Below are 16,035 nucleotides of genomic sequence, written 5' to 3'. Positions count from 1 at the left end.
AAAAGTATTTATTTACATCCAAAATAAAGTATCATGAAACTGAGATTATAGAAAAAGTTATTTTCATCGAAGGAAAGAATCCCACATCGTTTTCAGATTCCTGCATGAGTAATTTTTTGTGTCCCGCATTTTGGGTCTTTATCACACATTGTGTTCCATGTTTGGCAACAGAGCTGTTGGCAATTTTCTAACAAACCGTTTTTAATCGAAATTGAAACACTCCACTGGGAATGTTTTGATTTTGACAAAAAACAGTCATGTTTCCAACAGACGCCTGCTTTGTTTCCTGCCTCCTCAGCAGCATGCCTTGCTGGCTACCAGGTAGATCAAGCTCCGTGGCCTTCCAGGCTCCTCACTAGCTCACCTGGTGGACTGCCACAGAGCTGGGGATCTCAGGGCTTCCAGCCTCTCAGCACCTCGGCAGCACATCTGGCAAGCTCCTGGGGAGCTCAGGCTTCCAAGTGGCTCGATAGGCAGGCTGCTGAGAACTCCGAAAGCCCTGCGAGCCCCAGCTCTCAGGCTCCTCAACAGCCCGCCCAGCAGGCTGCTGCAGACCCAGAAAACTGAAAAGCCCCTGGGAGGTGGGACTGGAACTTTTTGAAAAATTTCATATTAGTTCTTCTGAAACTGATTCTTTTTATATACCTCCCTTGAAAAATTCTGCATCTCTGTCTTTTTGTTCTGATTCTGAATGCTTTTTTTTTTTTTTTTTTTTAATTTGGAACTGCAAAATTTTCTGTGGAAGAGAAATTCCAGTTCCTACACAGCCCTGCTTGGCAGACTCAGAGTTACGGTCAGCAAAAAGCATATCCACCACTTAAATCCCACTTCAGATGTTGACGGCTTATGTGAAATTTCTTTGGTACGTAGGCCTTTTACTGGCATTCTGCTCAGGTGAAAATTTCACCCAAGGTGAGCCGCGAAAGGCCATGCAAAACTTATACAGAATTAATGCAACTTTAAAATTACTGCTGAACCATGGGCCAGTGGCGCCCACCAAGACAAGTGCAATTTATGAGAATATTCACTCATTTCTGATCTTACCCACAGAATTCTCCAAAACATGGGAAACACAGGAATAGTCAATGAGTCACAATAGTCCTTTTTGTTTTGTCATCACGCCATTCCCCATACATCGGTGGTTTGATGTCTTTACTTTTTGTGTTATCTATCAAGATTGCACTGTATGTTCCTCAGCTTGCTCTGATTTATTGTGATGTAAATCAGGAGTAATCCCAACGAAACTTCAATTTAAGTGTGAGATCAGAATTGAATCAGTCTTCAAAAGGATAGTTAGAAAGTAGCATCTTTATAATATAATTTCTCCAACAATGTCTTTGAATAGATTGATTTGTCATCCAAATGGTAATGACTTTAGATGTCAGAGATTTCTAATGCTGAGAACCTTGAATTAAACACAGTTCCTGATCATTTGTTTTGCAATGTCCACCTCTCCCTAATGTTCCAAAGAATTCTGAAAAACCACAGGGAAAATTTAGAGAATACAAAGTAAGATTTGCTCTAACTTATTACTGAATGCCACAGTTGCCAACAGCATGATTGAGCAGGCACTGGCTGGTAAACTATGATTTCAACCACAAGCAATGGAGAAGAATACAATGTTCACATAACATCTAAACTTAACAGGTTGGTTAGTCTAAAAAATGAACAGTTCAACAGATTACTTACTAACTGTAACCCATGGAACAACACACACTTTCTAAAAGGCAAATTCCATTTCTTCAGGTATAAAAGTAGTCACAAACCAACTATATTTCATTGTCAAGTGCATTCAAGGAGTTAGAATGTATTCTTATTGGCATTTTTTAGCCATCCCTCTCTTAATTCTTCCTGTAAGACAATAATAGATAATAGAATATCAGGGTTGGAAGGGACCTCAGGAGGTCATCTAGTCCAACCCCCTGCTCAAAGCAGGACCAATCCCCAACTAAATCATCCCAGCCAGGGCTTTGTCAAGCCTGACCTTAAAAACCTCCAAGGAAGGAGATTCCACCACCTCCCTAGGTAACCCATTCCAGTGCTTTACCACCCTCCTAGTGAAAAAGTTTTTCCTAATATCCAACCTAAACCTCCCCCACTGCAACTTAAGACCATTACTCCTTGTTCTGTCATCTGGTACCACTGAGAACAGTCTAGATCCATCCTCTTTGGAACCCCCTTTCAGGTAGTTGAAAGCAGCTATCAAATCCCTCATTCTTTTCTTCTGCAGACTAAATAATCCCAGTTCCCTCAGCCTCTCCTCGTAAGTCATGTACTCCAGCCCCCTAATCATTTTTGTTGCGCTCCGCTGCACTCTTTCCAATTTTTCCACATCCTTCTTGTAGTGTGGGGCCCAAAACTGGACACATTAATCCAGATGAGGCCTCACCAATGTCGAATAGAGGGGAATGATCACGTCCCTTGATCTGCTGGCAATACCCCTACTTATACAGCCCAAAATGCAGTTAGCCTTCTTGGCAACAAGGGCACACCATTGACTCATATCCAGCTTCTCGTCCACTGTAACCCCTAGGTCCTTTTCTGCAGAACTGCTTCATAGCCATTCGGTCCCTAGTCTGTAACAGTGAATGGGATTCTTCTGTCCTAAGTGCAGGACTCTGCACTTGTCCTTGTTGAACCTCACCAGGTTTCTTTTGGCCCAATCCTCTAATTTGTCTAGGTCCCTCTGTATCCTATCCCTACCCTCCAGTGTATCTACCACTCCTCCCAGTTTAGTGTCATCTGCAAACTTGCTGAGAGTGCAGACCACGCCATCCTCCAGATCATTAATGAAGATATTGAACAAAACCAGCCCCAGGACCGACCCTTGGGGCACTCCACTTGAAACCGGCTGCCAACTAGACATGGAGCCATTGATCACTACCCGTTGAGCCCAACGATCTAGCCAGCTTTCTATCCACCTTATAGTCCATTTATCTAGCCCATACTTATTTAACTTGCCGGCAAGAATACTGTGGGAGACCGTATCAAAAGCTTTGCTAAACTCAAGGAATAACACATCCACTGCTTTCCCCTCATCCACAGAGTCTGTTATCTCCTCATAGAAGGCAATTAGATTAATCAGGCATGACTTGCCCTTGGTGAATCCATGCTGACTGTTCCTGATCACTTTCCTCTCCTCTAAGTGCTTCAGAATTGATTCCTTGAGGACCTGCTCCATGATTTTTCCAGGAACTGAGGTGAGGCTGACTGGCCTGTAGCTCCCTGGATCCTCCTCCTACCCTTTTTTAAAGATGGGCACTACATTAGCCTTTTTCCAGTCATCCAGGACCTCCCCCGATCGCCATGAGTTTTCAAAGATAATGGCCAGTGGCTCTGCAATCACATCCGCCAACTCCTTTAGCACCCTCGGATGCAGTGCATCTGGCCCCATGGACTTGTGCTCGTCCAGCTTTTCTAAATAGTCCCGAACCACTTCTTTCTCCACAGAGGGCTGGTCACCTCCTCCCCCTACTCTGCTGCCCAGTGCAGCAGTCTGGGAGCTGACCTTGTTTGTGAAGACAGAGGGAAAAAAAAGCATTGAGTACATTAGCTTTTTCCACATCCTCTGTCACTAGGTTGCCTCCCTCACTCAGTAAGGAGCCCACACTTTCCTTGACTTTCTTCTTGTTGCTAACATGCCTGAAGAAACCCTTCTTGTTACTCTTAACATCTCTTGCTAGCTGCAACTCCAAGTGTGATTTGGCCTTCCTGATTTCACTCCTGCATGCCTGAGCAATATTTTTATACTCCTCCCTGGTCATTTGTCCAATATTCCACTTCTTGTAAGCTTCTTTTTTCCGTTTAAGATCAGCAAGGATTTCACTGTTAAGCCAAGCTGGTCGCCTGCCATATTTACTATTCTTTCTACACATCGGGATGGTTTTTTCCTGCAACCTCAATAACTTCTATGCAACTATGTCAATTTATATCAGCTGAGAATCTGGCATTATGACTAGACCCTTTATATCATCCACAATGATGTGTACTGATATGTATTTGGCAAGTTTTGTGGATGACAAACACAAAAAGGACAGGGTCTACCTGGGAGTGAGATATGCTTGTGATACACCACTTTCTCTACTTAAAACTATTTTCCACCTGGTAAAAATCTATCAGAAACTTCCAATAGACACGATTCCACCTATCTCTAATTCTACTTAGGCATGCTGTACTCAAGACAGAAGTTACAATACGGGATTTGAATCTTACAGTGGAAAAGATTTCTATATATTATAGATTCCTAAAATCACATCAATTTTTAAAAAGAACAGGAGTACTTGTGGCACCTTAGAGACTAACACATTTATTTGAGCATAAGCTTTCGTGGGCTACAGCCCACTTCTTCAGATGCACAGAATGGAACATATATTGAGGAGATATATATACACACATACATGCTCTCTGTATGTGTATATATACCTCCTCAATATATGTTCCATTCTATGCATCCGAAGAAGTGGGCTGTAGCCCACGAAAGCTTATGCTCAAATAAATGTGTTAAGTCTCTAAGGTGCCACAAGTACTCCTGTTCTTTTTGCGGATACAGACTAACACGGCTGCTACTCTGAAACCTATCAATTTTTAAATTATATTACTAAGTTTGCCTAATGATTCATGTGAAAAGAATGCCACAGGCTTGTAGAAGATATTTGTATGAACTTTATATTGCTATTATTATGTTTAAGCACTGAACAGATTAACATTTGTAATACTGATACTGCAGGAAAAAAACTATAATAATAATAATTAATGGAGATATCATATCTCCTAGAACTTGTAGGGACTTTGAAAAGTCATTGAGTCCAGCCCTCTGCCTTCACTAGCAGGACCAAGTACTGATTTTGCCCCAGATCCTTAAGTGGCAAAATCCTCAAGGATTGAACTCACAACCCTGGGTTTAGCAGGCCAATGCTCAAACCACTGAGCTATCCCTCCCCCTTATATTGTTGAATCATTTCAAAATTTCTACAATTGTCATGTAAAAATTCAGACCGTATGTACAGCAGAGTTAAAATAGTTGACTTCTTGTTTTTAAATGTGTTTTTCTATCTTAAGTGTTTCTTCTCCATATTTTAAGACCTGGACAACATAAAACAGATTGTTATTAATAACCATCTTTAACCTAAGGCACTATGTAAACAATAAAAACAGTCCCATGTCTGTCCCAATCTGCAAGAGTCTAACATATAGGCTTGAGGCAGAAATTACTGAGGGAGATTCAATGGCCTGTGGTATGCAGGAGGTCAGACTAAATAATCATAATTCATTAACAGATTCAAATGCCAGAAGACTCCATTGTGATTATCTAGTCCAACCTTGTGAATAAGGCAGGCGAAAACTTCCCCAAATCAATTCCTGTTTCAACTAGAGCACATCTTTTAGAAACAGATCTAATCTTGATTTAAAAATCACCAGTCATGGAGAATCCATCAAACCTCTGGCAAATTGTTCTGGGGGTTATTTCCTTTCTGTAAAATATGTATGCCTTATTTCCAGTCTGAATTTATCTAGCTTCATATTATACCTTTGTCTGCCAGATTGAAGAGCCTGTTATCAAATATTTGTTCCCCATGTAGGTACTTAAGACTGTGATCAAGTCACTCCTTAATCTTCTCTTTGTTAAGCTAAATAGATTGAGCTTCTAGCCTCTACCACTGCAAGGCATGTTTTCTAACCCTTTAATTGTTCTTGTGGCTCTTCTCTGAACTCTCTTCAATTTATTAATGTCCTTGAATTGTGGTCACCAGAACTAGACACACCATTCCAGCAGTGGTTGCACCACTGCCAAAAAAAAAAAAGAGAGGTAAAATAAGCTCTTTACTCCTACGTGAGATTCCCCTTCTAGCATATGAGAGTCACATTGGACTTCTGGGGAAAGTGAATCTATATAGTGAAAGCTGCCAGCAGGGCTGGCTCCAGGCACCAGCTTAACAAGCAGGTGCTTGGGGCAGCACCTGCGGCAATTCGGGGGCGGCAGGTCCCTCACTCCCTCTAGGAGCGAAGGACCTGCCGCTGAACTGCCGCTGCCGATCGCGGCTTTTTTTTTTTTTTTCTTCCCAATTGCCGCCGCCGATCACGATCGCGGCTTTTTTTTTTTTTTTTGCTTGGGGCGGCAGAAATGCTGGAGCCGGCCCTGGCTGCCAGTAAGGGATTACTGGCATAAAACCCACTTAATTCCTTCCTTTAAAAACTAAAAGCCTTTGTGGCAATTGCCCTTCTTTTCTCCCTTCTCTCCAGCATCACAATGGAGAAAGCACAAGGAGTGCATGAGGGAGGAAAGAAGAGGCTGATACAGTCTGTCCCTTTAATGCAGCACAATAGAGCACAGTCAGGGAAGGAGGGACAAGTAGCATCCAATCCGATCAATACACCACCACCAGAGTGCACCACAGGGGAGCAAGGGGCAGGCCGGGCTTGTTGAGGTCTTGCCTCTCAAGTGAGCTACTCCCTCCATTGAAAGGGAGCAGAGCTAAGAGCTGCACATGCTTGCAGGCTGCCTTTGTAGCCCCCCTGGGTAGAATCAGAATACCCCCTAAAGGTTTGTGACTTAGATGCAGAGCTCCACCCACACCTCAGCAGCAGCAACAGGGACCAATCAGAGGAAAGCTGAGGCACAAGAAGGGAGGAGCTAGCCAGCCTGTGATTTCAAGAGGGCAGAAGGTCAAAGCCTGTGGTCTATATTTAATGGGGTCCTACAAACATCTGTCCTGGCTCTGGTACTATTCAATATATTCATTAGTGGCTTGGATAATGAGTGTATGCTTATAAAGTTTGCAGATGACACCAAGCTGGGAGTGGTGAAAGCACTTTGGTGGACAGGATTAGAATTCAAAATGACCTTGATAAACTGGAGAATTGGTATAAAATCAATAAGATGAAATTAAATAAAGACAAGTGTAAAGTAAGAGAGAAAAAAAAATCAAATGTACATATGCAAAATGGGGAATAACATGTTAGGTGGCCATACTGCAGAAAAAAACCATAAGAACATAAGAGTGGCCATACTGGGTCAGACCAATGGCCATCTAGCCCAGGATCCTGTCTTCTGACAGTGGCCAATGCCAGGTGCCCCAGAGGGAATGAACAGAACAGGTAATCATCAAGTGATCCATCCCCTCTCACCCATTCCCAACTTCTGGCAGTCAGAGGCTAGGGACACCCAGAGTATGGGGTTGCATCCAGTGGTCCCTCTATTTCTTTATGTCCATGTGCGGAATGAATTTTGTTATGTACACCAATATGGAGGTGGCGTGTGGTGGGGCCGGGGCCAAGGGGTTCGGAGTGTGGGAGGGGGCTCAGGGCTAGTGCAAAGGGTTGGAGTGTGGGGGGATGATGGCTCTGGCTGGGGGTGCGGCCTCTGGGGTGAGGATGGAGATGAGGGAGGGGGCTCAGGGATGGGGCAGAGGATTGGGGTGCGGGCTCTAGGGCGGGGATGGGGATGAGGGGTTTGGGGTGCAGGCTGCCCCATGGTTGCAGCAGGGAGAGAGAGGACTCCCTCAGCCCTCTCTCACTGCAGCAGCTTGGGGCCAGGTGAAAGGCACCTCTCCCCGGCCGCAGCAGCTCCAGCGGGGCTGGGTTGGGCTGGGCCAAGCCAGGAAAGTGGCGTCTCTCCTGGGCCATGGCAGTTCTGGAGGGGCTGGGCTGGGCCAGGCTGGGGGAGGGGCTCCTCTGCCCAGCAACTCCGGGGCGTGGGCTGGGCCAGGCCAAGGGAGGGGCTTCTCTCCCCGGCGCCTCTCCCTGCCTGCATGGCCCTTGATAGCCTGCTGTGCAGCCACACAGCTTACAGGGAACTTAGGTTGTATCCCTGACCATCTTGGCTAAAAGCCATTGATAGACCTATCCTTCACGAACTTATCTAATTCTTTTTTGAACCCTATTATCCTTTTGGCCTTCACAACATCCACTGGCCACAGGTTAGACAGATTGTGCATTGTGCGAAGAAATACACCCTTTTGTTTTAAACCTGCTGCTTATTAATTTCATTGGGTGACCCCTGGTTCTTGTGTAATGTGAAGGAGTAACACTTCCTTATTCACTTTCTCCACACCATTCATGATTTTATAGACCTTTATCATATCTCCCCCTTAGTTGTCTCTTTTCCAAGCCTGAAAAGTCCTAGTCTCATTAATCTCCCCTCATATGGATGCTGTACCATACTCTTCATCATATTTGTTGCTTTTCTCTGTACCTTTTCCAATTTTAATATATCTTTTTTGAGATGCAGTGATCAGAACTTCACACAGAATTCAAGGTTTGGGAATATCATGGCTTTATATAGTGACATAATGATATTTTCTGTCTTATTATCTGTCCCTTTCCCAATGGTTCCTAACATTCTGTTAGCATTTTTGACTGCTGCTACACACTGAGCAGATGTTTTCAGAGAATTATTCACAATGACTCCAAGATATCTTTCTTGAGTGGTAACAGCTAATTTAGATATCATTATTTTGTATGTAGAGTTGGGATTATGTTTTCCAATGTGCATTACTTTGCATTTATCAACACTGAATTTCATCTGCCATTTTGTTGCCCAGTCACCCAGTTTTGTCAGATCCCTTTGTAACTCTTTGCAGTCTTCTTTGGACTTAACTATCTTGAATAATTTTGTATCATCTACAAATTTTGCCCCCTCACTGTGTACTCCTTTTTCTGGCTCATTTATGAATAGGGTGAACAGCACTGGTCCCAGTACAGATCCCTGGGGGACACCACTATTTACCTCTCTCCATTCTGAAAACTGACCATTTATTCCTACCCTTTGTTTCCTAACTTTTCACCAGTTACTGATCCATGAGAGGACCTTCTCTCTTATCCCATGACTGCTTACTTTGCTTAAGAGATTTTGGTGAGGGACCTTGTCAAAGGCTTTCTGAAAGTCCAAGTACACTATATCCACCAAAAAGGATCTGAGAATTATAGTAAATCACAAATTGAACATGAGCCAATGATGTGATGCCATTGCGAAAAAGGCTAACATAATTCTTGCGTGTACTGACAGGAAGTAACTGTTCCATTCTGCTTTGCATGGGTGAGGCCTCAGCTGGAATACTGCATCCTGTTTTGGGCACCTCGCTTTAAGAAAGATGTAGACAAATTGGAGAGAGTTTAGGGGAGAGCAACAAAAATGATACAAAGACCCATATATTTTGGGTGGTTAGAGTTTCCCTCAATGAAGAGCCTTAAATTTCATAACTAACACGTCCATACAAGACAGTGATTTTATGCTAGGGGTGTGAATCCATTTAAAGATCCACAGCTTTAGCCCCTTTCACCCCCCACAGTATCCCTATGAAGTCAGTGGGAATGCATATGAATGTAAACAGGACAAGGGCCTAAGTCAGCAAAGCTAACATAGTTACATATATGGCTTGCTGAAATACCACAGAAGGAGACAATTAATAACTAATGACCAAAGATAAGCATACAGTCCTCACCTAGGGGGCATTGTAAAGCATCCCGCACTGGAGATAAATCTCTCTGTGAGGAAAGAAAGTGTCACAACTCTGCCAGAAAAATTGTGTGTGTGCAGGGACAGGCTATTTGTCGCATTTGCCAGGGAATGAAATCTCCTTCCATAACAAATGCTAATAAACCAGAAGCTGGTGCCTTGGCTAAACTAAGCTATGGTGGAGAAGTAGCAGCCAACTGAGCAGTATCAAGCAGCACTGAAGACTCAGGAAATGGTTTCTCTGGGTTAAGTAGATCTCCATTTGGAGCCTGTATAAATCAAATCCCCGTTTCCAGGCTTTTACTCCTCATGGACACAGATATTATCAATCTGCATCTCTTTGATGGTTGACTATGCACAGGATATATGTATCCCTGTTATGCAAAGGGCCTTTTGAAAGAGTTGCATGTGCTTACACTTGGGATGCATTTGGCCTTTACACTGGATGTTTTCTAGGCAGAACAAACATGGAGTCTCCTTCCCACTCCTTTGTTTCATACAAAATAATACTGAAGCCCTACTGTTAGTCAGCTTGAGTAAGCTCCTTCTGTTAAAGTGGCCATCTTTTCAAACTAAAAAGGCTGTTTTTTGTTGTTTTTAACAAATGTGTACTGATGCTACTTCTGCCAACTTCTGACTCAGCAGTGATTTTATTCCTATATTAAGAAACAGATTTACAGAACGCTTAGATCGACTGGAGGTATATTACTTCATGAGTATTCTCATTTATACTAGTGAGACTACTCATAGAGTAAAGTACTTATTGAGTAAGGATGGCAGAATCTGGCCCCCACATGAGCACCTGAAAAGCCCAGCACAAAACCTTCTCCCTTCTGTAGTTATTTAAAATAACCCATTTATTGATTGCATGAAAACAAAGATAAACTTGAAGTGTCCCAAAAGACATTCAGGCACTTGGATATTATATGAAAGACCAAGAGTGTTCTATTAAAACGGAGACATATAATCTCTACCTTTGGGTCAACAACTCCTTGGATACCTAACACGTTATGTCTTGGATTTCACCACCTGTTTCATTTTATTTGACTCATTGCTCTACCATGAAGGGACATTTTGAGTAGAGGTGGACATTTGGACATTTGTAAAACAGAGAAAGCTTGCAGCATTACGGAGACTGCTCATTTAAACGCACTATTGCATCATAATTTTGATACATTCAGTAAAAACTACATTCCAGGCACAATGTAGAAATTCACTTGATCAATGAGCATCAAATCTAGTTGCTGACTGGAAAATTCTCAGCCCAAAATGTTTACATTGGTTAAGTAAACTATGGCTCTGAGGATATAATAATGCTAATCCAGCCATCACAGGGAATATTTTTATTTTAAATCATGTTGGTCATGTCATGTTAGATATAATTGTGTGCAGGAAAGTTGTGAGAATTACTATAATGATGTACCCCATCCTAGTTTGACTCTCTACAGGACACCATCCCGTGACTGTTCAAAACTTCAGCAGGGTGGAAACAGAATCTTACACTTCCTAAATCATTATCCAGGCATAGGCTTATTAATGTTACCAGATTATTAAACTGAGCTCCACTTTGAACTCATTTCAATTATTCTAATTTGGACTTGAAATTTTTAGTTCCACAATCTTTTCCCTTTGGTTTGGTTTTAATTTTTAAAGATGGCGTTGTTCCCATTGCAAACAGATTTTCATTTATATTTTTTTAAGATTGATATTGGTATCTCCTCTTCATGTACCTGGACTAAAAATCTTAAGGCATAGCTTTCACATGAAATGGCATGTGGGGGAACCACACAATTTGACAAAGAACAAACAAAGAAAAAAGCATATAAACAAAATAAATATAAAACGCACAAGGTTACACAATATCTAACTGTAACTTTACCTGGAAATGCATGCCCTGTTAGAGAATCCAAACCTGAAATTAAAACAGTGAAAAAAATAATCTTTAACACTAATTTAATTGGCACCACAATCAAAACTTTTAATTGGCACCACGATCACATATCATTAATATAAAATTTGTCACAGGAAGAAAAGAGAAAAACCTTGGTGTTACATTAGGTAGTGTGTATAAATTTGGGTATGTATGAGATTAAAAAAAGCAGTATGTAAATATGAAACTCCTGTACACTTTAACAAGTTCACTTGCTTTGTTATAACAACTTTAATCATGCTGCACTATCGTTAGGTTGGGTTTAGCAAGTAATTTCTTTCCAAACCACTGTTTTCAGAGGTTTATTCCTTGAATGTGAACGTATGTTCTGAGGTTGTACATATGAATTCTTAGCCCATAGTAGTATTTTTCTTTTTCTTACAAATGTTAAAAAAATTATTCTTTAAAGATATACGTTCAAAAGAAGATGAGCCTGATATATTACTGCAGGAGCAGGGAAGTGTAAATTACTCTTGTATCCCAGGAAAATTCACTTTGAGAGAAAGCAGACAATGATACCAACACAGCAAATCCTTCAGGCTTTTTCCCAGTGGCAGGACAAGAATCTAGAATTGTAGCTTCCTGGAGCAGTACCCTGCCATTTACAAGTCTATATTTTTAACAGAGACACATTCAGTAACTTATGAAAGATTCTCTATAACTCACACACTTGCGTTCATATTTAGGTCTGTAGATGGAACTGAACCTAAGCTCTGCTTTGTAAAACAGGGTCACAAAATCACAACTCTTGAACAAGATTAGCAAGTTCAGGCCTTTTGAACATACAGCAAACCCTTATGGGTCAATAGTACCCCATCCCAATTCACAACTATCACCCTCACAATGGTATTATAAAATATATGCCGCCATCAAGAGTTTCTTCCTCCCTCCACCCAAATTGTGAGATAAAAGTAAGCAGCTGTGTGTTCCCCAGGACAGCAGAGCAGGGGAGTTCTGTGCTTCCCATTAAAAGAAAAGAGGATAAGGTGTTGGAGGAGGAATTGGAGGAGAAAAGCTTAGTGGCTAGTTTACCCCCCTATGTGTGCATATGATTGGTTTTTTGAGTTCACTTGGTGTTATTCTGAAATGAATTTACTCTTTATTTTTACCTAGAGAAGGGTTGCTCAGGGATCTGAGTAAATTTATTAGAAATGTGCAGTAGGAGTTTTAAATAAACACAGCCTTGAAAAAGGATTTTCCTTCCTGTTTGTAACAAACAAACAAAAAAGCTGATGTGACTTGGATATTTGTTGATGCAGCTCAAATGTTGAGCCTCCTACAGTTCAGTTGTTTATTCTTTAAAAAAAATAGTTGTGGTGAGAAAATTATATCTTCTGCTGGATAGGCTGACACACAGCTTCTCCCGCTGGAAGGTAGAAGGAAAACACTCCTGACTGTGATAATATATAAATGTCCAAATGAGAGAAATTTACTGGGCACCAATAACATGCTCAATGCTGTAAAAGAACAAACAAAACATGATTCCTGCCCTAGAAAATATGGGTTTCCAAAAATCATACGGAGACACCGCACACTACACATAATATCCTAAATGCATGTTAGATCAGTGGTTCTCAACCTTTACCATCTGAGTTACAACAGAAAAAAGTTTTTAGATCTCCCTTTAGAAAGGGATCATGGTCATGACTACTCTCAGTACCTGTTCATGACCCCTTGACCATCCATGTGTTACAGATTATACACAGGTGCTAACACTCACCTTCCCCCCGAGTTAGGCACCTAAATCCTTTGGTGAATCTGGGGCTTGAGTAATTGCTTGTTTACATAAAATAAAATAAAATAAAATAAAATAAAATAAAAACATGGACGTAGACGGTTACCTATGAAATAGGTGCACTGGGACTCTGGGTAGAATGAGTGTAAAACTGGATACTCTGCAGGCAATGCACATAATGCATCTGTCTCAGGATAAATCAGGGCTAGTTTGTTGTACTACATGAATAGCTAAATGTGACATGGGCATGTGTTTATTTCCTTGCAACTAGACCTACATGAGGTGAAAATAAGATAGTTTGTCACCTTCTTACAACTCTTCTCTGTGAAGTTTTGAATAAAGTAAGACCTCCTTTGCTAGTTGAAACCACAGAATTTTAGGATACATTGAACTCACAAATCATGATCCACATGACCCACTTCCATCATTACTGTCCCACAATAAGTGATATGAACTGATACTAAAGAAGGTGAGCAGTGTAAAGGTTTCCCAAATGCAGACAAATACAGTCTGCTGCTCTTCCCTGCTAAACTTAAATATATGCAATTACTACAGTTAATAATGGAATGAAATTTTTGCTGTGCCTGGAACAACTGGGGTTTCCAGTCTCTGCCATAGGGATTCTACAACTCTGTTACACCAATTAAAGGCCAGGATGATAGGAAGGGTTTTGAGCTGCTCTATTTTGTTTTTTATGCACAGAACTGAAAACATTGCTTTGCTACCATTAACTGAAAATGGGAAGAACTGAACTAAAATTAACTACATTGGTAAGAAACTGGGTGGCAGCAGTAGACCATACCATTAAGGTCCATACATTAACAATTAAGCATATATTAAAGAAATAAGAAGATGGTTTATAGTTCAAAAGTTTGGTAATTTAAGTGTGCATACAATGTTGGCACACAGCCAATGACAGAGAGATGGCAGTTTTGGCCTATGGCTAGTGTGTTGGTAGGCAGATATGGACTGAGGTCAAGTAAAGGTCACTCCAACGCTGCAAGGAGAGCTCAGTCAGGCATGCTCAGTCCAAAACTAGGTTAGGGTCACCATCCCATAATAGTAAATATCCCATAATACTAAAACTTGTTGTGTAACAGCTTTGATTGACAGTTACATTTAGCAGTTGTGATTGGTCTATAAGTATGGACCAATCAGAGAGAGTCTGAAGGTGATTAGAGGATAGGTATGCTAATGCTAGGATTGGAAAACAAGCAAATCAGAACAGGCCAAACATTGTATAAAAGACAGAGAGCAAGCAGGCAAAAGTCAGTCAAGTCAAGAATAGGAGATAAAGAAGGAGAACCAAAAGAACATCAGAAGAAGCAGCAGTGCTTCTAGTGCAGACCAGAAGGACCCTGACAAAACAGAGGAAGAATAATCTACGGAGAGTAAGCATGCTAGGTAGAGTGTAGGATATAGAATAGAAGTAGGGTTAATGAATGTGTACAGTTGGGATAATAAAGATGAGTGTCTGTAGCGTGTATGTTTATGTTACCATGTATAAAGTTAAGAGTTTATTAAGATTGCTGGCAGTGTCCTACATATGACTGATCAACATATGCAGAACATAATCACTTAAGCCATTTCAACTGTATAACATTACAATATTGGGTACTTTAGCTTGTATACCTGTGCTAAGAGATTTATGTTTATGTTTTAATTTAGGTTTAGATTAATTGTATTAGAAAAGGTTGGTTACACTAAATACAGAAAATACTTTGTTTTGGAAAAGTATTGCCTGGGTGTCAATCTTTTGACCAGAGGGATGTATCCGTGTTCTCCCAGGAGTGAACAAATCTAGTCTGTTCTGGGGAGTTTTCTGAAGGACAAATGGGAGATCTTTGGTTAACCCTGGCAATTCTACTAGGGCAGGCCTGCTCCTTTCTCCTTGAAGGAACAGATTAACAGGTCAACATCTTGGGAACCTGGAAGTAAGCAACAGGAGGGGTACTCGGGTATCCCTGAGTCTGTTCTTGGGGTAACAGCAATAGTCCTTATTATCAAAAAGACTTTGCATTCCCTGGACTGATTTTCAACTAAGTATACAGGATCAGGTGGAATACAAGTTTCTTGCATTCCATTTATCAACTATTGCCCTGATTTGGTGGTTTTCAGTTTGATTCACACAAGATTTCCCAACCAAAAAGAGGAACATTGATTAAAGTGATGTACATGCAAATGAAACATATTTCCAAACAGCATAACTACTATGTCCACAGTAGCAATTAGCAATAAATTATATTCACAAATGCATACCTGATTGAGACAGTAATTCATTCATTTAAATAGAAGAAGGAAAAAAAGACTGATTTGAAGTTAGTTCTGACTTCTATTTACACTGTAAAAAATGTAGATGACTTTAGAAAGGGAAAGGGGATATACTTGTTCTTTAGTACGCTGCAATCATTTCATTAGCTCAGTGCAGAACAGGCATTAGAGAGAGTACAGGCTTTTTATACAGATAAGCTCATTGTTTATTTCTTAGCATTGATTTGATTAGGATTTCCAGCATCACAAAGATGAAGTCTTCTCTATTTCCTGTCTCCAGGGCACAATTCCTCACATTTGAATAATAGCACATATTGTACACTGCCATATGCAAAGCTTTGTCTTTCACCTGGGTGGTCCCTTTAAAGCAGGATTTGCACCAAAATAGTGATGTACAATATATCTTCTTCCTGGATTAACATCCCAAGTTTGTACTGCTGCTGCATTGTATTGAAAGAACACTGACACCTACTCTGGAAGCACAGTCATTGTGATGCCACACTGGGAAATGTACTTCAGGTGTAGAACACATGTAAGTAATTGTAATGTTAGGAATCTTTCCGTGGAATATCAGTGAGGGCTGGTCTACCCCGGGGGGGGGATCGATCCAAGATACGCAACTTCAGCTACGCAAATAGCATAGCT

General features: G+C 41.1%; 1 protein-coding gene across 1 annotated transcript in view; it reads right to left on the bottom strand.

Annotated features, from left to right (window-relative positions):
* Positions 1-16,035, bottom strand: part of DLGAP2 (DLG associated protein 2) — a 649,549-nt gene that overhangs the window by 186,862 nt on the left and 446,652 nt on the right. Inside the window, exon 5 of the mRNA XM_065400541.1 lies at positions 11,334-11,366. Coding sequence (XP_065256613.1) covers positions 11,334-11,366 — 33 coding nt within the window. The remainder of the gene's footprint in view (positions 1-11,333; positions 11,367-16,035) is intronic.

Source organism: Emys orbicularis, chromosome 3 (genome assembly GCF_028017835.1).
Source record: "Emys orbicularis isolate rEmyOrb1 chromosome 3, rEmyOrb1.hap1, whole genome shotgun sequence".
Lineage (NCBI taxonomy): Eukaryota > Metazoa > Chordata > Testudines > Emydidae > Emys > Emys orbicularis.
This window is presented reverse-complemented; position numbering and strand designations above follow the sequence as displayed.